Genomic DNA, 17,556 nt, shown 5'->3' with positions numbered 1-17,556 from the left:
GGTTGAGTTACACTTGGTCTCGTCGTGGCTGACAGCTAAGATCATGGGATCTAATTTTCAGGTGTGGCAGCATGATAGACGACTTTTAACACGAGACGAACTTGCAATAGATATCTTCGGTTGTAATAATTAAGCGAGCATTTAATTGAATCAGACAGTCCGTTTTACATTTTTGAGCCGCTGAACAGTTAGCAGTCGTGACTATTGTTGGATCGTATTCAAGTTTCGTTGTCTCTGAGACGAATACCAGATGCATTAGATTCGTTATGTGCTAGTGTACAATGTGACATCTATCTGCTATGACCCATATCCTTTGCAGTCCCTGATATGTAGTGCCTCGGCAACATTTACAGGTATCTATTTATCTTTGGAGACCGTTGTTGGTCATCATGACGGGCATCTCTTCCCAACTTTTGCTCCTCCCAAAAAAGACAACGTTTAACATTATGCCCATACACAAGCTGCGAACCCTCTCCAAGTAAAAGATCAAATGCAAATATAGTTCGACTGACCTGATTTTGGGCAAATAAATGCAAGGGCAACCCCAAACGCCAAGGCTATGCGGTAAAGGAATGGGTTCCGGCGAACTTTTCCCTCAATACGCCAGTTCAAAAAGCCTCAATAAGTTCTAGATATAACCAAATGACCCCCTTTTGCCTTATGCAAATAACAGCAGCGATTGCACCGAACAGCCAGTGTTGACCTCGAGATCCAAGGAAGGACACGGCACTGTGATCTAAAAGGCAACTTTGCCTCCGTTCAGACGGAGCGGTACTGGTCCCAGTGGCCCATGAGAAGGAAGTATTCCCTCGTCTGAGGACATAGAAGATAGTGAAGACAGTGAGCTGAATCCCACATGACCCTTTCCAAATCCCCCATTGCGCCCCATAGAGATGCCAGGGTTGGCCATGAGAGCGTCGGCGCGGTCAAAGACATTCCCGTGGAATGCTGCTGCGAATGAACCACTTTGCGGCGTCGTGGGAACTGTCGCCTGCATAGCGGGTCCCAAAGCAGCACTCTGTGGCGTAATCGGGACCTGGGTTGGTGACATACCGCGAGGGGGGTAGTGCATCTGCCCGTTCAGCGTACCTGAGGGATGGTTGAAAAGATAGTGCCAAGGGGACTTGGAGATGATGTTGCTGGTTTCCTTAATACTCTGCTGAATCGGTCGCAATCGTGCCCTTGTGTCAGGAGGCAGTGGAACACTGTTGGGGCCGTACTTGATCTGATAGATCATATCCGCCCAAGAGTGACTGAAGTTGTTACAGAGACTCCAAAAGCTCGCTTGTGTTCGAACTCCAGGCTCCTTGAGTTTGATCAGTGACAGTCTGTTCTTGAGGATCTCCGTCTGTTGAATGACATGACCGCACATGGTTATCAAGGCTTTCCAGTGCTGAATTACACTCTCTGGTGTCCTCTGATACATGGCGTTCCTCAAGCCGCCTGTTAGTTGGGCTTGGAAACTGGGAAGTGTCCCCATAACGAGATCAGTCGACCTTTGCAAAGATAGAAATATCTTCTCAAACTGCCGATCTTCTTCTGTGAACTCGGAAGAAATTCCGCGACTACCTATCGAGGAGAAAGATTCTCCAGATCGAGGAGTGGCCGATGCAATAGTGGCGGTTCGACCATTGCCATTGAGGTAAGCCGCAGAAAGGGGTGTAGGCACAGGTACATCTGTAGCGACACGCAAATTGACCGGATGGTGTACCAAAGTGCCATTGCGGTTGCGAGCTCCGGTTGACCTACCAACAGTGGGGGTAATGGAAGGTTCACGTGCATGCACCCTGAGAGGACGCTCACCCATCTGGTCCCCCTTGGAGGCTGCTTGTCGACGCCCATCTTCTGCACTAACAGACGATAGTGTCACACGTAGTTCCATGATACTATTGTAAAGTAACATCAGAAGTGTTCGAATATATCGAGCATCGCCGTTGTTTACGAAAGTATCAATGTTGTCGGCCAAAAGTGTGCAAACGTGGCCATATGCGCTAACCAAAGTTTGACAGGCTCGACGGACGTTTTCGTTCTCTCTTTGGGAGCGGTCGTCGAGGTCGACCAAGGCGTTCTCGTGTTTCTGGATTTCCTGCTCCAATTCCTCAACGTGGGAGTTGGTGTTGTAGAACACGATCTCAAGGCTAGATCGCTTAGCAGACCCATCACTCGTCAAGCTCATGAGCATCTGGATCATAGGATGGATCTGAAAGACCGAGTAGAGGATGCCCTTAGCAGCTTCAATGACTGGATCATAAACTTTTGATTCTCGCCTCCGTTCGGGGAGGACAGAAAGACGTCTCACATAGATCGGGCGTGCCAAGTATGGTTCTGTTGGAGTCGCAGGGCTCTTCGTCGTTACTTGGTTACCTTGCATAGCAGATCCATGACTCAGGCCACGATAATGGCTAAATCGATTATTCGCTTGCATCTCATCAAGTGTACCAAGGTCAGAGGGTTTTCTGGACACGATTCCCATGCGCCTGTTGCGGCTCTCTGACCGCTCCGCCCTCAGTAGGCTTTCTGAGTTGCTACGAACACGCTCATTGACATTACCAATCGTCAATGGCATGACACCGGGTCGTCGAAAAGCGCTGTTTTGTTGGGAAAGTCCACGATAATGTGATCGCGATGGTATCGGAGGTGCCCTTGATCCAAGATTGGGTGAACGAATATCAGGCAAATCAGCACCACTGACTTTGACAGGGAATCTCCCACTTGCAACCCTTTTCAATGGGAAGCGAGGGGTTTCAGCGCCCTCACTAGATTCGTCACCTGTATTGTCAGATTCGGATCGGCCGTTGACAGCATGCTGCTTCAGAAAGCGTTTGATCTGTAGCGTTACCGCCACCTCCGTAACTTCGTTGTCTTTCTGAATGCCTTCATGTGGGGGGCTTGCGGCTTGCACTTGTATTGCATCACGCGGCGGAAAGTTGATAGGATTGCCCTCAAACTTGATCACTTGCAAAGACCCCATATCGGCAATACATAGCGGTAACTCCCGGATTTGGTTCTTTGGAATAGACAAAACTTTCAATGACGAGAGTCTCACAATATCTGTAGGAAGACTTCGAAGTTGGTTTCGGCCAAGGTCAAGGATCTCCAATGATTTCAAATCGCACAACTAGCCAGGTTGTTAGGAAATATTTCGACGGTAAGGAGGAAGACATACAGGCATAGGAAACTCCTTGATCTGATTGCCCCGGATGTTGAGATATCGCAATGATGTGCATTCAGAAAAGCGAGCGGGCAATGTTGTCAGTTGGTTATGAGACAATGCTAGTCTGGAGACCGTATAGGTATCAGTATCCGACCGCGCTCCTAAAGATGATCCCATGGGAACGGACCGCTCCAGATCCCCCTTGACGATATCCACAACTTCATCTGGTAGTTTTTGGATCCCTTTGCGACTGAGATCAATTGTGACTCCGGTTCTAAGCCCTGTGCTGACGGCGCCTGCTTCAGCGGCTTGGCTCTCGCTTTCGATGGCATTTTGCATTGCCTCACGCGCGAGACTAATAACTTGAGCTGCCGACATGCCCGCGGCAGAAAGAGAGGAACTGGAGGGAATGCTTCGCAAGGTAGGAATAGGAGGTGGTGGTGGCGGTCCGTTAGATGTGGCTGCTGAGTTTGGGACTGGACGTCGTCCAGATACGTGGTTTTCGGGTAAGCTTCTTGTGACTGAAGGCTGCGATGCAGAACTGACGGACAAGCCGGCGAGTCGATCTGGCCGTTCCATGGCGGACGGCCAATATGAGGAATGCGCGGCTCAAGTAAGAAACGTGGGGAGGCGCGGTGGTGGAGAAATCGATCGAGGGGTAACTGTTGGAATTTTATGACGATATGGCGATGCTTGAAGGGTGAACCGTTTCAGAAGACTTCTGTTGCCGTGTCTGTGTTTATCTTTTGATCAAAGCTTAGGCGCAAACCGAGGCCTGTCTGTCTCGGTGCAAGTCGAACTTGCGATCGGTATCTCTAGCGTTTAGGCCAATCAAGGCAGTATCGACGACGAAATCGAAAAGGTCATGTTTATATATTCGATCGGAGCCAAAATGGCAGCGCGCAGTTCAGGTTTCGGGCCTGTTTGTATCGAGATAATAAGTGTTGGAATTGAAATCGAGGGCACTACGTCGTGGAGACTCAAATAAGAATTGCCGATGGTAGCGATCGGCGAGAACCTGTTAAATAGATACTCCAAAGACAGGACTTGGAGAGAAAGGTTGAAGAAGAGGGATGCTACAGGAAGGGCCGCAATGAGCTGATGCAGACTCGGGAGGTGATGAGGTCGGGCTGAGATTCCGTCTTTGGTAAGTAAGTTTTGCAACACCATGGCAGGAGGATGGAAGGCAAGGCAAGGCAAGGCAAGGCAAGGTAAGGGTGGTAAAAAATACCTAGTAACCGGGATGACCCCCGTTGAATCTCACCTAGCCCTTGGCAGTTTGAATGTGGACTGGCTCTGGATATCAAAAACTCAAAACAGAGTCAAACAAACTGAAGGTTGATAGTGAAAGAGAGCTTGATAAATGGAGGGTGGTGCCCAGGCACATGCTGCAGCCGATGTAATGGGGTCCCCACTGTAACTTAGATAGGTACCGAATGCCTGTCTGTCCCTTCTTAACATGCCACTCGAATGTAGTAGGCTGTAGGCTCAGGTACCTTGTCGATGTTGATTAAGGACATAGAAACAGAAAAGTCTACGGAGTAAGTTGCAGTTCAATTGTGTATTTTGTCGAGAGTACCAACTTCCCCCGATTGCCCCTGGCAGTCCCTTCCATGTCTCATACTTCAATAGGGGATAGCGCATCAGATAGGGGTAACAATCCATGAAAGTGTTTTGGTCAGCACTTCACGGGGCGGTTCAACCGTGGGGCCTCAGCGCCAACGGACAGTTGGATCCATCGTAAAGCGAAACACAGTGCGGGGCGGCTGGTTTGGAGGCTGAAGTCCAATAGTCAGTCTAACTTAGTAGTCTATGAGAAAGAAAATATCAAGAACGGTACTCCGTATTACATATATCAACTTTTATAAATGACTTGCGGGCAATTGAATTTAGTCTTCAATAATTCAAATTCTGGAAACCAGAAGAGCTTTAGTTCATTCCAATCAACATCAGGCTATGAAAATGAATAGATATATAGCTCATTGTTATTCTGAAGACTCAAGCTCATCCCCAGAAACCCTTCCCGCCTTCGCCGCTAATACCAGACTCTTTATTATTGCATGTCTAGGCTGAGCCAGCCACACAGTACGAGTTTTGAATACGCGAGTCCAAACTCGGTGTAAGGACTCCGGATTTTAATCCCTGGAGCTCATGATCCATGTTTCCCTCATCACTTAGTCCATATAGATAACTACATGATAACAAGAATCAGGAACCCTCTTTGTCAAGAATAGCAGAATTGTTGCAAAAGAGAGACGCCCTAGGTCGCATCCCCTCCTCCCTGAAGCCTACCGACAGTACGGAGTATGGAGTAACTCTGATCTTTGACATAAACTCAAACAAGACAAGGAACCACTACTAAGGCCCTGATCGGCAAGCCCGGATTAGTATGTCAGGCCCCTGCTCGAGCCAACTGCGACAATGCAAGTCGGCAAGGTACAGAATAATGCAGATTCACTGAAGGCGCCCGAGAAGAGCCAGTGAAAAGCAGAAGCTCTTTTCTCCACGTCTATACAATGCTATGCCACCTTCTAAGCGTTCGTGCTGCCAGGAAACTGTAGCAATTGAGTTTGTCTGGTGCCCCTAGAGGTTTATTTCAACAGCGGCCCGCTACTGTAACCTGAAGGGCGATGGATATGTGTTAACGTTATGGTACGTCCTCAATACAAAACCAAGCCACGTGACCTTCACTACCTCTGGCTGCTCCAGGTACGGATATCAACTCTTGTGTTTTCTACTCGATAGCCCAACCGTACATATGTTCATTGTGCTCAGGCATGAGGTGCTCTAGACCCTCCGCCAATCACTCCCTTTAGTCGAAAAAGCAATAACGTTGCAAGGCTGTTGACAGTGCTGATCCGGTGGACCACAGCCGATTTGACTGCCAAAAGCAGAAACGGATCCTCACCAAACAAGCTCCAGCAGATCGTAACTCTGTACTCCGTAGCTCTGTAAGTTAGAGAGCTTGCATTGAGATAGACTAAAACAGTAACAGTAAAAAAAAAGGTCAATCATTATCAACAAGCGCCGGGAAAGCGATTCACCCTTGCTTCCATCTACCATGAATTGATTCGCTCGGCACGCAGTCGTAGAGCACTACAATAACAATCAATCACTTTCTTCGAGAATCGTGAACGGCGCCATGCCACCTTTGAAAAGAACAAGCTCATGCACAGACATTGGCTTTACTCTTCGTCGCCAATTTCACAAGGAAGATTTCAGGTAGGCATACGAATTATCCGCTTCTCCTTTTTCTTTTTGCTTGACCCGTTGACATTTGCCAGGCCTCACCAGCGTGAAATCATCGAAGCTGCTCTCGACGGCTTTGATGTTTACGTCCAAGCAGCCACGTCTTTTGGTAAAAGTCTTTGCTTTCAACTACCAGCAGTCATCGACCAAGGCAGTGAGTTTTCGGTCTCTATCCAATTTCCTTCCTCTAATCATGACGTTAGTTACCATAGTTGTTTCCCCTCTATTGAGTTTAATGGCAAGAAACTCTGACCCACTATGGTTACGAAATCTAACATCATCAGATCAACCAAGTTGAAGCCCTGAAAACCTCCGGTATCGAAGCCAACTTTTACAGTAGCATAACTCCTTATGATGATCGGCTTCGTATTGAGCGCGATCTTGAGAGCGGGCATCCAAGGACCAGGCTATTGTATGTCACGCCAGAGTTATGTTCTGGCTCACGGTTTCGCGAACGGCTGCAACTGGTCTACAAACAAAAGGAGCTTGCACGTATCGCCATTGACGAAGCTCATTGTGTTTCAGAATGGGGTCATGACTTTCGAAAAGATTTCAAACGTCTCTCTTGGTTTCGAGACACTTTCCCAGATGTACCAATAATGTGTCTTACAGCTACGGCAAACCCACAGGTTCGCCAAGACGTACTATCTATTTTGAAACTCGATCAAACTCCAGAAAGAACGAGAGAGTTTTTGATGAACCCTCAGCGTCAAAACTTGCATCTTGAAATTCGGTACACCAAGGACGAAGAAGATAACCGCCTACAGGATTTTCTAAGGTGGATAAACGCTGTTTACGACCGTCGTAAGGATGGTGAGAGAAAGGCAGAACTCGAACAGGTGAATGAAAGAGTCGAAAGTGTTCCTGGGATTATATACACTATATCTCGGGATGAATGCGAGACCCTGGCAGCCTCCCTTCGTTCAGAAGGCATTGGCGCCATGCCCTTTCATGCCAAGCTCACCAAGGAAGTCAAAGAAGAAACACTCGCCCGGTGGATCAATAACGAGCCTGGGTACGATATCATTGTTGCCACGACCGCCTTCGGCATGGGTATTGACAAGAACAATGTACGATTTGTTGTCCATTGGCGTATTCCCAAGTCTTTTGAAGGTTACTACCAAGAAGCTGGTCGTGCTGGTCGAGATGGCAATGCAAGCTATTGCTTTCTTTACTATAGCCGAGAAGACCTGGAGCGCGTCACGAGATTGATCCGATCCGATTCCAAAGCTGAGACAAATCAGATCGCCAGACTCAAGAGCTTGCAGGCGCTGGCTCAATACTGCGAAGACACTGATAGGTGTCGACATGCTGCCATATGCAAATACTTCGGAGAATCCAGCACGCCAGACTGCGACTTTGCTTGTGATTGGCACAAGGACCCCCAAGAACTTGAGATGAGATTTATGAGGGGCTTAGCAAGTGAAGAATGGGTGAGCACGCAGGCAATGCAGGGCACTTATGATGATGGGCATTATGACGAGTAACGAAAATTTCATCTCATAAGTGTTGTTCCCTGGCAACTTACACGAGTTTAGTTTGCGATGTGTCGATTTTGATATTAGTACATAACTGGCCACTGAGATTGGCCCTCGTTACTGCCAGTTGGGAATCCGAGAAGGTCAGATATGTCCCACTCAATAAGATTGCTCTAGCCCATATTGTTAGAAAAAATTACTCCCTATACGAAGCATCACTCACATTTGAGAAAATATCCGTACCGAGAAAGTCGCTACTCAGGCTATCCGAAGTTATCACTGATTCATGGGGTGTTGTAACTGCTTGAATGTCTTTGAGCATTGCCACACAATCGCGGAGTGTCGATGTCACAGTCTCATGTACCGCCGGCTTCACAGGCCGGCCGGCTTCCAATGCTCGAATATGTGCCAAGTGAGCATTTGAGAAAAGGAGTCTCTTGAGGCTGAGGTTGCCCCGTACGATCATGCAGCGAAGTTGCACATATATCTCTTCGAGGGTGTTGATCATGGGAGCACGGGTAGCTTTTGCCATCTCTCCGAGAATATCAGGTTCGTGTGTTGGCGCCGACTCATCTTGAAGTTCAGTGATGATCTCGAGGGCCAAGATGAGCATGGCATCAAAACTCAATGCACACTTGAAAAGACCACGTCCAACGAAAGACAAGCGAGAGAAGTCATCCCATACCTGCATCGGCAAGCTAAAATCGGCGCCTTTACTCCCAGAAGCGATGGCCAGGGCAGACTCAACACATACCTTACGAGAAAGGTAAAACCGTGGATCGGTCCTTGCTTGGAGCATGAAGTCGCGGTGAAGAAACATAACGAACCGGCGAAGATGTATGTCGAGAAGCTTGCGATGGAACTCATTCGCCTCGATGCTTGATCCCTTTCGCATGCTCACCGGATTATGTTGCGTTGAATGGAAGAAGGCGGCGACATCTCGGCACGCGGTGCGCAGCTGTGATCCCAAAGCTAGTGCTTTTTCATATGTTTTCTCTTGTCGAAAGTCGTTCAGTAGGCCTATGACTTCAACTCTCAAAGGCAGAGATTTTGCCAACATTATTTGCAGGTACGAGTCTGTAAATTTGTCCATCGGTTTTGATGCCCCTGGAGAAGCTAACTCTAAATCCGAGTCATCGTAGTTGGATGGGATGGAAGCATCAAAGTCTTGTTCTGAAAGCTGCAGTGGCAAACCGAGATCTAGACATGACTGGACAGCCAACTCCAGCACAGTGACCCATAGTCGAGCTCGAAACTCCCTTTGAAAGAGCGTCAACCCAGCAAATAGCTTTGGATCACGGTGAAGGCCCATAGTGATGGCGGCGCGCAGTAGAGAGCCTGAGGACAGCCATGACGTTGCTCCGCGGCAATTAAAGGTCGATTGGCGGGCGATGATTAGCAGACAGAATATCTGCAGACCATCAAGATTGTAAGTGGTTTTTTCATTTGGACCTGTGAGCCACCACTGGGCATTCTGAACCCATGTCTGCGCAAGTCGCCACAACTGGTTCATCTCTTCCTCCGCGTCAAACTTGGCAAAGGTAGTCCCAATGGCAAGAATCAAGGTCAGTCTGACGAGAGATATAGCTGGAACAGGTTGTGTTTCCTCGCCTGCCCATAACCGGTCGTACTCTCTCTGGAAGGAGGGGATATGGACGATGCGATACAGGGGTTCGAATGTGCGGAGATAACAAGCAATGAGTTCATTGCAAACCACCTTGGAGGGTAAGGTCTCACGGAGGTCCTGGATGGGCTGATCTAGTGTTGGAAAGTTCTGTTTCTTGAGACCAAAACGTAGGATGCGAGCTTCTTTCAAGGCGTCGTAGAAGTCGGATTTGGCATCCTCCCATGATGGTTCAATCTCGACGGGGTGAAAATTACCCGAAACAGGAAACTAGGGCAATGAAGATCAGTATGAGAGCTCGAGTAGAGAGATTTGGGATCTACCTTCTCTGCAGTGTGAAGCCAATGCGTTTGGCCAAATAGCTTCGTCTTTTCAGGTACATGACGCAGCCTGGGTGTAAATGGAGGGATTGAGGTTGATGACTGGGTTGGGGGGAATGTTTGAGGGGCTGGAATAGTTTTTAGAAGATAGCTATGTGAAGTTGACGCAGTACTACCACTGTTTCCAGGTTGTGGTGGTTGGTTTATTGGGTTGCAGTGATCTGCTTCTCGACTTGGCTGTATTCCTGTATCGGCTCCCTGCCTTTCAGTCTGTTCAGCCGGCACCGAGGTGCAGATTTCAGAAGTCCGAATCACTGCAACAGGGCTCCTGTCACGGTAAGAACATTGCATTGGTGCCCGAGCCCGAACACAGCCGTTACAAGGTTGGCCCAGATTGCATCGAATCTTGCGGCGCCGACATTGCTCACAAGACCGAGCGGGCCGCCTTCGACGGCGTTTGGGAGCTGGGGTGCTTCCAGCAGAAGATACAGCATCCGAGGATTTTCTCTGCGGCATCGCGATCGATATTCAATGTCGGGTTATGCGATAGCGGATATGTATGTAATGTCTTTGTACATAAATGAGCATTAAATGCCGAACACTATCCCCGAGGTTTATTAAGGCCGAAGAGACAAACAATAGTCAGCCAAGTCTAGGTATCTGAGTCACCAAAGTTTATGTTCGACACTAAAAGATTGGACTTATTGAAGTGCTTACCCTGGAGAACAACCCATGATTTTAACATTTGAGGTTTATGGCCTTGCAGTCAAAAAGGTTTTATATTTTATCTTCTGCATGGGTATGCGCTTAAACTTCACTGAATGTATCATATGTCGTCATCAGCCTGCCTTCGAAGGGGTTCTTTTGCATCATGTTCATAGATCAATCAATACTTGCTAGCCAGCCACCTCTATCATCAGAAGACTAAACATAACACAATCAACATCGACAAGCACCTTACACTCCCATCACTTGGAAAAGTGGTCGCCTGAGCATGTCTCGTCCATAAATATATCTTATACTTTTTCCTTTAAAAAGTAATATGAATCAATATTGAAGTAGATCGAATGTTGAAACCCGTGAAATCTGCGAGGGCTCAGCAAGTATCTCTTCCCTAAAAAAGATAAAAAGGCACGTAAGCGATTTTGCATTTCATTAGCACATTAATCTTTAAGTAATTTCGTCAGTCATGAGGAATTCAGTATTCAAACCCACAAGATAGATATAATGAGAGGAGCTTCCTTGAAGGCACAAAAATGGCAGACAACCTGACGCCAAGACCTGTTCATGAGCGCTTGTGTTGTCGTGACATAGTAGGAGACCTGGTATCTTAAGAGATGAGACAATCCGAGGAGCAAATAGATGCTAGCCCAACACCCCCCAAAACCCGTTGCTTGCGAGGCCCAAGAATCCACGCCACCTATTATTATTACGCATTGGCCAACATGGGCTTTCTTTCTGTTCAGCCCAGTTCCCATGACTCGCCCCAGATCTCGTTGAGATTTATACCCAACAACTCCAGACTCGGATCCAGGTTGAAGGGCTGAGTGGGATCGCCTCCCATCATCCATGGGGCCTGACTTGGGTCGATCGGAGCCGTAGGCATTGTCGGCGTAAACGAGAACGGTGTCACCGACTGGATACCAATATTAGGAAACGCCCTGCCATGGAAGTCAAGCTTCATTACCTTTGGCCGGTCATGCAGCGGTATGTTAGGCGTGGGTCCCGGTCCCATGTTGCCCGGCGGCACGCCATTCATGGCAGCTGCAAGGTGCTCCCCAGAAACTGGGGGCTCCTGATTAGCAAGGAGACGGTAGTGCAAATTGACAAAGCGTTCTGCTGAAGTCGACTTGGCAACTTCAGGCTCCTTGGTTCCCAGGTGGGCTTCAAGCAACCCCAGCGCCGCACACATGATAGAATATCCCCATGGCTCGTTGTTGCCACATCGTAATAGACGATCCTCCTTCATTGCAATGCATTTCTCAATCAACTTGAGTGTGTGGTGCGAGTTTATCATGATCATGTTGGTTGAACCTCTGGGCTGCAACATTGTGACGCTACAGAGGTTGATGGCTGTGGTCAGAGCATCTTCTCTGAGAAAGTTCAGACTCCGAACTCCCTGTTCGTACAGTTTGTCGTGTAATAAGACGATGTCTCGTGCTGCATTATAGTATATGATTTCGGAGTACTGGTACTTTGAGTTTTGCTTCCGAAGCTTGAGATATGGCTGATGCAAGGGGATGATGTACTGCCGTAACTGAACATGCAACAACGTGTATGCGATCAAAGGGTTCTTCTTTCCCTTCACATTTTCCAGGTTCATATCCCATGACGGGAGAGCGTCAATCTCCTGTGTCAAATCATTGGTGTATCGAATTACTTGGTCATAATCTATTTCAGACGACGGACCAGTAAGAAGACGACTAAGCTCTAGACGTAAAGGCAGGCTCTGACGAGCTAGATGCTGGAAGGAAGAGAATGTATACTCTTTGACAGGTTTTGATGGTGGGAGTACGGTGGTGCTTTCGTCAAAATCATCATCGTCTAAATTGCGAGGGGCGTTGGTGTCGTAGTGAAGCTGGCTAACCAGAGTTGGCAGGCAATGGTCAAAGGAGGCCTGCATGTCGAATTCTTGAACTGTTGCCCAAATTCGTCGGCGCATCTCCTGGTGAAAAACGGTGATCTTTGCTGCCATGTGGCTTGGCTCACGATGTAAGCCGACAGCGATTCCGTCCTGGATGAGTGCACCGGAGCCTGTCCAGAAACGCTTCTTCTTGATAGTGTTGACTCGCTTCCCAAGGTACAAAAGACATGCTACTTGATAGTGAATCAGGCGTCGATGCTTCTGGCTTTGTTTCGATGACCACGCATCACAAGCCTTGATCCATCGTTCTGCCCAATGACGAGCATTGGACATCATGCCGATGAACTTGAGGCTTTCGTGAGTATGAACGCAGCTTGCAACAGCCATCATTGCAAGGATAAGGGCCGTGAAAGCGGCATAACGTTTGGTAGACCCAGGTGCCCAATACTCGTCGTATTCCTTCTTGAACGTAGGAATGTGAACAATGCGGTGCACTTGTTCAAACTGGTCGAGATAAACATCGATAAGTGCATCAGACTCCTCCTTAGTTGGCAGCAAAGTCTCGAGTTCTGGATCCGAGTCCTCAAATATCTTTTCACGGTCCTCGCGTCGTCTCTTTCGGTCTTTACGGTCATGGAGAATGACTGGGCGAAGCCACTCATCGGCCGTCTCTTTCATGAAAGGGCACAGGCCTGTAAGCTCAACAAAGGCCATACTGGCATTGTGTGGGCCAAAGTATCGCGTGCGAAAGCCCCTGCCACGAAAGAAACGAAGCTCTCCTTTCTCGCCCGACATGTTAGTGGCTTCGATGGACTCGTGGACCTCGCGGACGGAAGGATCCTCGACATTCGCATTCCCGTTGGTATCATCTTTCGTCTGGGGAGAGGTCGTCGTGCCAGCCAGGGTGCTCCCATCGAAAGACACACCAGACCGAGAGATTTGATTCTTAAGCTGAACTAGCTCGAGCTCCAATCGGCGAATTCGATCGTGATCTTGGCGTACGAATTCGGGATCTCGCGGGGACAAGCCCGTTGCGGGATCAACGAAGCGGCGAGAGTCTAGCTGGGCGAACGGCGGCGGAACTCCCGAGGAAGCATTCACGACCTCGCCGTTACGAGATTCATAGCTGCAACGGTCGGGAGTGCCGCTCTTGATGCAACGCTCACACGGGAAGCCTCGGTCACACGACAGCTTTCGGCGTCGGCACTCCAGACAACTGAGGCGGACACGCTGCCGTTTGCGGGCGGGCGGCTGGCCCGAGTCATCTCGGGACCCAGGCTTTCGGTCACCGTCCGAGTCCGGGGTCTCACTTCGGTCTGAGGAAGCCATAATCGATGACCGGAGCTTATCCAGCGTTGTGCGAATGCCGATGCGGATGCGGTTCGGAGTTACGAAGGAGGAGGAGAAGGAATCGCTCCACCAACAAGTGAGAAAAAACACCTTTATCAATCAGATCAGATAATATTGGTAGAAGAGTTTTTGCTTGTGCCGAGCGGAGATACGAAAGCATGGGTCTTCGAGGTGTCGTTGGTGAGGTCAGGTGACCGTCTATCTGATACTACCATGACCAGTCAGGAAACTGAGAGACATGTTGGACAGCTAATTGATACAATTCCCATGTGAATTGATGCAATAGACTATTACTCGCCTCAGTATTTGATTCCCTCAATTTGTATATATTGCCTATCTCGTTCAGGCTCCTCGGAGTTCCGAAGGGTCACCTCTACGTCCAAATGAATCTAACAGTTGGATTCGTAATTTGAGACGACGCCAGCTGCCTAGTCAACATATTGCCAGTCGTCTTTGATGTCGAAAGCTATTTTCTTGTCATAAGAATGAGCAGATTGTCAAAGAACATCAGAGGGAAATGGCGCGACAACAACTAGATCATTCAAACATCGGAATAGAAATTCGATATAACGACCACTCACAGTTGACACTGGAACGTCTACATGAGCACTCAAGACTCGATCATTAATCAGCGGAGTACAGCTGCAGGGACCTCTTCAATGAAATGCCAATGCCAACTACCTAACTAACCACCTTTCTATCGATCATCGCCATGTGGGCATGGGTTTCAAGGTCCATTATCAACGGCGTGGCCGATGAGGGGACAAAAAACTAACTAACACGGGGCGAAATGGCCCTCCAACCTGAAACTGAAGACTGACTCGCATGGCGGTCAACCGAAGGCCAGGTTCGTTCTGAACGCCTTTCACTTGAAAGGGCATACTATTGGCGTAACTATTGGCAAAAGGTTAAGTTGTCACACCCAAACTGAAGCTCTTTCAGAAGAGTCATCACGAAACCATATTTGCAACACTGCAATGTTTGGGATACTCACCTATTGAATCTTTGGCCAGGGATCACACGGTCTGTAGTGCACTATTCCGGAGCTGTCGTTTCATCTGAAGCACACAGCAATTGCGGTACAACGCTACCCCAGTTTTTGCTCCAATTTGCTTCGCCAGACGCCGCCAAACGGCGCTGCACGATCTTTAAAGAGGCTTTAAAACCGTTGATTTAGGAGTTATGCGATGTAGCGAGGCTTGTTGAAGCCGCTTGTTTGCTATGTCGTGCATTAGTCCAACAGGACACGGGGTAAAGAGGTGTCAATGCATACACCACAAGTTTCACTTGCTTACGGGATCGAGGAGGTGAGCTCAACAATCAGACCGGAATATCCGAACTAAATCTCGATAAAGTCACAGAGAGAGGAACCGATGTAAATAGCATTGCAGCTAATCCTCCCGCGCCCCATGTAAGACCATATCCGCTATTTTGGGACTATCCTCAATGCTAGATGTGCCTTACCCATGTTGGATGCACAGGGGCTTCATATCAAAACCTGGATGCAAGAGCGTACAGGGCCAGTAACTAGTCTTGTTACAGCTGCATGCGGTCCTCATGCCCGTCCAACTTGGATGAAGCCCCTTGTCTAAGTAGATCTGGGGGTATATATACGGAGTACTATATGATAGTTAGGGTAACCCATGTCTTGCAATATTTGAGCATCCTGTCATTCCCCTGTTTTTGTTCACTGCTTCAGCATCACCAACCCTAATGCTACTGGACGGGTATGAAGCTCACATCTTGGGCGATCTGCTCTGTAGCACTCGCTGCTGGAGTGTTTGGCGCTGACAGACCTGAACTCTTCAAGAATCTGCCTCGTTGTACTGTAAGTCTCGTTAGTCAGTCATATACCACAGGAAGACCTTGCTATACTAAGGGATTCCCCGAGCTTTTGGCTTGGTCTAACAAGCCTGAGGTTTGTATGCGGCGGTTTGTGTTTGTACTAACAATGACTTGAAGATCTCATGTCTCGAAAAGTACAACAACTCGGATTTGGAAGCCGTTGATATATGCAACAACGAAGATGTTAAGCGGGAGCTAGATAACTGCTTCGCAGACAAGTGCCGTGATTTCGAAAGATTCGGTGCGCCAAACGTTCTGGCATAGAAATGGAATAGAACTAACAAGCTCTAGATATCGCAAAGATCTATGCCAATGCGTGTGACAGCAAGCAAAAAGACAACCGGAATAACCACTATGTTCTATTAGTTGTAGAGATACCAGCATGGATCTTTCCTTGGCTTAGGCTGTATTTGAGTTGGATTACGTATGAGAGTCTTTCTCTGGATGACTATGTAATGGTAGTTTGTGGAGTAAGTTGGTACCCGTTACCATAGATCATCATACCTAACCAGCTTTTAGTTATTATACACTGTCTTTGCAACTCTGGTACACTTTGGTGAGTCACATCTCTGCATGAGTGTGTGCTTGTGCTTACCAGCCTCCTTAGCCCACTCTGTGACAGGCGATACAATCTTATGGAATGCGGTTCCGGAACACATTACAGACGGATTAAAGGTTGGTTTACAAAGTGCAGTTTTGAGTCGCAGGATGTTAATGTAGAACTACCTAGCTTGTTTTCATGGCCGACATCTTTGAGCTTGCCTGCTCGTGTCTACTTAGAGTCGCGATCCTTCTCGTATGCCTACGCTCATCATTTTCTGGCAGAGGCATAGCGGCCACAGCCGCGACCCTTGTACTCACCATCCTCTCTTCGATTGCTCTGGCCCTATTGAGAGTATTTCGATGCTCACCAATTGCTTTCGCCTGGGAAGGTTGGGAACCAAATGGAAGAGATGAGGTCACAGGAGCCTGCTTGGCTCAGGACTCACTTGCATACACGGCTTCTTCGATCGACATGTTCCTAAACCTGGTGCTCCTTGCTATGCTTTCTCACCTGATCTTCAGCCGAGCTGCAAGTAACACAACATCTTGGTTGCAAAACGCCACCGCAGTTATGTTGGGAGCATTCGGTCTGGCTGTGTCTTGCTTTCGACTGTACCTTTTAATCGATTTCTTCAAGACAATGCAGCCAGTTTGGAAATATCACGAACGAATCGTTTGGATGGACGTTGAAATTTCGGTCTTGATTATGTGGGCATGTCTGCCTACGTGGCAGTGCTTCACAGACTCAGTGCCTCCGAGGGATGTCGAGGAGGTCAGCCGCCTGCCACAGATAATAGAAGAGACCATCATGCCGGAGACACCATCAACCGATACGAAGATCCCGAGGCCGAGATTATGTCAGAGGGGAGTGTTAGGGATCTTGTCAAGGGGACGGCCGAAGAAACTAGTCGAGTCGAACTTACATCTGGGAGACAAAACCTATGGAAACGTCAGAACAGAAATCCAAGGAGGTCAGAGATTTTCTATGATCTCCCAATTGACGGGTATGATTGGTATCCAGGTCCGGACGCGGACGATTAGGCATGTGCACGACAGTGGATGGGACGCGGAGAAGGGATCAGCAAGAGAGAATATAGAGGCTGCCTAATGATTAATGAACTCGGAAATACATAATGAAATAGTCCTTCTCCGTCAAACAAATCTCGACAGGATTGCAGTTTCGTAGTTGAATGGTAAAAGCTTCCAGCAGAAAAGATAGAACTTCCGGACTGATAGCCATCAATAGCACATGGAAAGTTCGATTGCTTATTAGATACCTGGATCCTATTTCGCTGACCAGGCTTTCTTTGAATCTTCTGTTTTTTCAATTAATTCGCATGTAACTACTCCGTATCCTTGTCTCTTTATGGCCTTGGGAACCGAGTTTTGGCAAATATTTGGGCTCCACT

The 17,556-nt window shown here is 48.2% G+C and overlaps 5 protein-coding genes across 13 annotated transcripts; 2 read left to right on the top strand and 3 right to left on the bottom strand.

The window, feature by feature from the left end:
* Positions 1 to 196: 196 nt before the first annotated feature.
* Positions 197 to 4,538, bottom strand: FVEG_00570 (hypothetical protein). 5 transcript variants are annotated; one of them, XM_018887124.1, is made up of 4 exons: positions 4,386 to 4,497; positions 3,342 to 4,284; positions 3,167 to 3,278; positions 227 to 3,118 (listed from the first exon to the last, which is right to left on the bottom strand). In XM_018887124.1, exons 2-4 carry the CDS (start codon positions 3,731 to 3,733, stop codon positions 737 to 739), a joined length of 2,886 nt encoding a protein of 961 aa, XP_018742827.1. In that variant the 5' UTR covers positions 3,734 to 4,284; positions 4,386 to 4,497; the 3' UTR covers positions 227 to 736. The 5 variants fall into 5 exon arrangements, with proteins under 5 accessions (XP_018742824.1, XP_018742825.1, XP_018742826.1 ...); XM_018887121.1 differs by having other exon boundaries at positions 197 to 3,118; positions 3,167 to 4,296; positions 4,386 to 4,538; XM_018887122.1 differs by having other exon boundaries at positions 197 to 3,118; positions 3,167 to 4,284; positions 4,386 to 4,538.
* Positions 4,539 to 5,832: 1,294 nt separating this feature from the next.
* Positions 5,833 to 8,105, top strand: FVEG_00571 (hypothetical protein). 3 transcript variants are annotated; one of them, XM_018887127.1, is made up of 6 exons: positions 5,833 to 5,863; positions 6,027 to 6,105; positions 6,161 to 6,376; positions 6,439 to 6,557; positions 6,607 to 6,641; positions 6,688 to 8,105. In XM_018887127.1, exons 3-6 carry the CDS (start codon positions 6,297 to 6,299, stop codon positions 7,888 to 7,890), a joined length of 1,437 nt encoding a protein of 478 aa, XP_018742830.1. In that variant the 5' UTR covers positions 5,833 to 5,863; positions 6,027 to 6,105; positions 6,161 to 6,296; the 3' UTR covers positions 7,891 to 8,105. The 3 variants fall into 3 exon arrangements, with proteins under 3 accessions (XP_018742830.1, XP_018742829.1, XP_018742831.1); XM_018887126.1 differs by lacking the exon at positions 5,833 to 5,863 and having other exon boundaries at positions 5,902 to 6,105; XM_018887128.1 differs by lacking the exons at positions 5,833 to 5,863; positions 6,027 to 6,105; positions 6,161 to 6,376 and having other exon boundaries at positions 6,402 to 6,557.
* On the bottom strand, positions 6,931 to 10,469 carry FVEG_00572 (hypothetical protein). The gene is made up of 3 exons (XM_018887129.1): positions 9,829 to 10,469; positions 8,105 to 9,775; positions 6,931 to 8,054 (listed from the first exon to the last, which is right to left on the bottom strand). The coding sequence occupies exons 1-3, from the start codon at positions 10,339 to 10,341 to the stop codon at positions 7,965 to 7,967; spliced, it is 2,274 nt and encodes a 757-aa protein (XP_018742832.1). The 5' UTR covers positions 10,342 to 10,469; the 3' UTR covers positions 6,931 to 7,964.
* Positions 10,470 to 10,613: 144 nt separating this feature from the next.
* FVEG_00574 (hypothetical protein) lies at positions 10,614 to 13,888 on the bottom strand. Of its 2 annotated transcripts, XM_018887131.1 has the most exons (2): positions 11,513 to 13,888; positions 10,614 to 11,461 (listed from the first exon to the last, which is right to left on the bottom strand). In XM_018887131.1, exons 1-2 carry the CDS (start codon positions 13,736 to 13,738, stop codon positions 11,288 to 11,290), a joined length of 2,400 nt encoding a protein of 799 aa, XP_018742834.1. In that variant the 5' UTR covers positions 13,739 to 13,888; the 3' UTR covers positions 10,614 to 11,287. The 2 variants fall into 2 exon arrangements, with proteins under 2 accessions (XP_018742834.1, XP_018742833.1); XM_018887130.1 differs by having other exon boundaries at positions 10,614 to 13,888.
* Positions 13,889 to 13,957: 69 nt separating this feature from the next.
* Positions 13,958 to 17,304, top strand: FVEG_00575 (hypothetical protein; the record flags this gene model as incomplete). 2 transcript variants are annotated; one of them, XM_018887132.1, is made up of 7 exons in its annotated part: positions 13,958 to 15,066; positions 15,115 to 15,587; positions 15,722 to 15,845; positions 15,896 to 16,074; positions 16,124 to 16,160; positions 16,212 to 16,279; positions 16,335 to 17,304. In XM_018887132.1, the coding sequence occupies exons 2-7, from the start codon at positions 15,489 to 15,491 to the stop codon at positions 17,253 to 17,255; spliced, it is 1,428 nt and encodes a 475-aa protein (XP_018742835.1). In that variant the 5' UTR covers positions 13,958 to 15,066; positions 15,115 to 15,488. The 2 variants fall into 2 exon arrangements, with proteins under 2 accessions (XP_018742835.1, XP_018742836.1); XM_018887133.1 differs by having other exon boundaries at positions 13,958 to 15,587; positions 16,335 to 17,255.
* Between the last annotated feature and the right edge of the window lie 252 nt (positions 17,305 to 17,556).

The sequence above is a fragment of the Fusarium verticillioides genome, chromosome 1, assembly GCF_000149555.1.
Source record: "Fusarium verticillioides 7600 chromosome 1, whole genome shotgun sequence".
In the NCBI taxonomy this organism is placed as follows: domain Eukaryota; kingdom Fungi; phylum Ascomycota; class Sordariomycetes; order Hypocreales; family Nectriaceae; genus Fusarium; species Fusarium verticillioides.
This window is presented reverse-complemented; position numbering and strand designations above follow the sequence as displayed.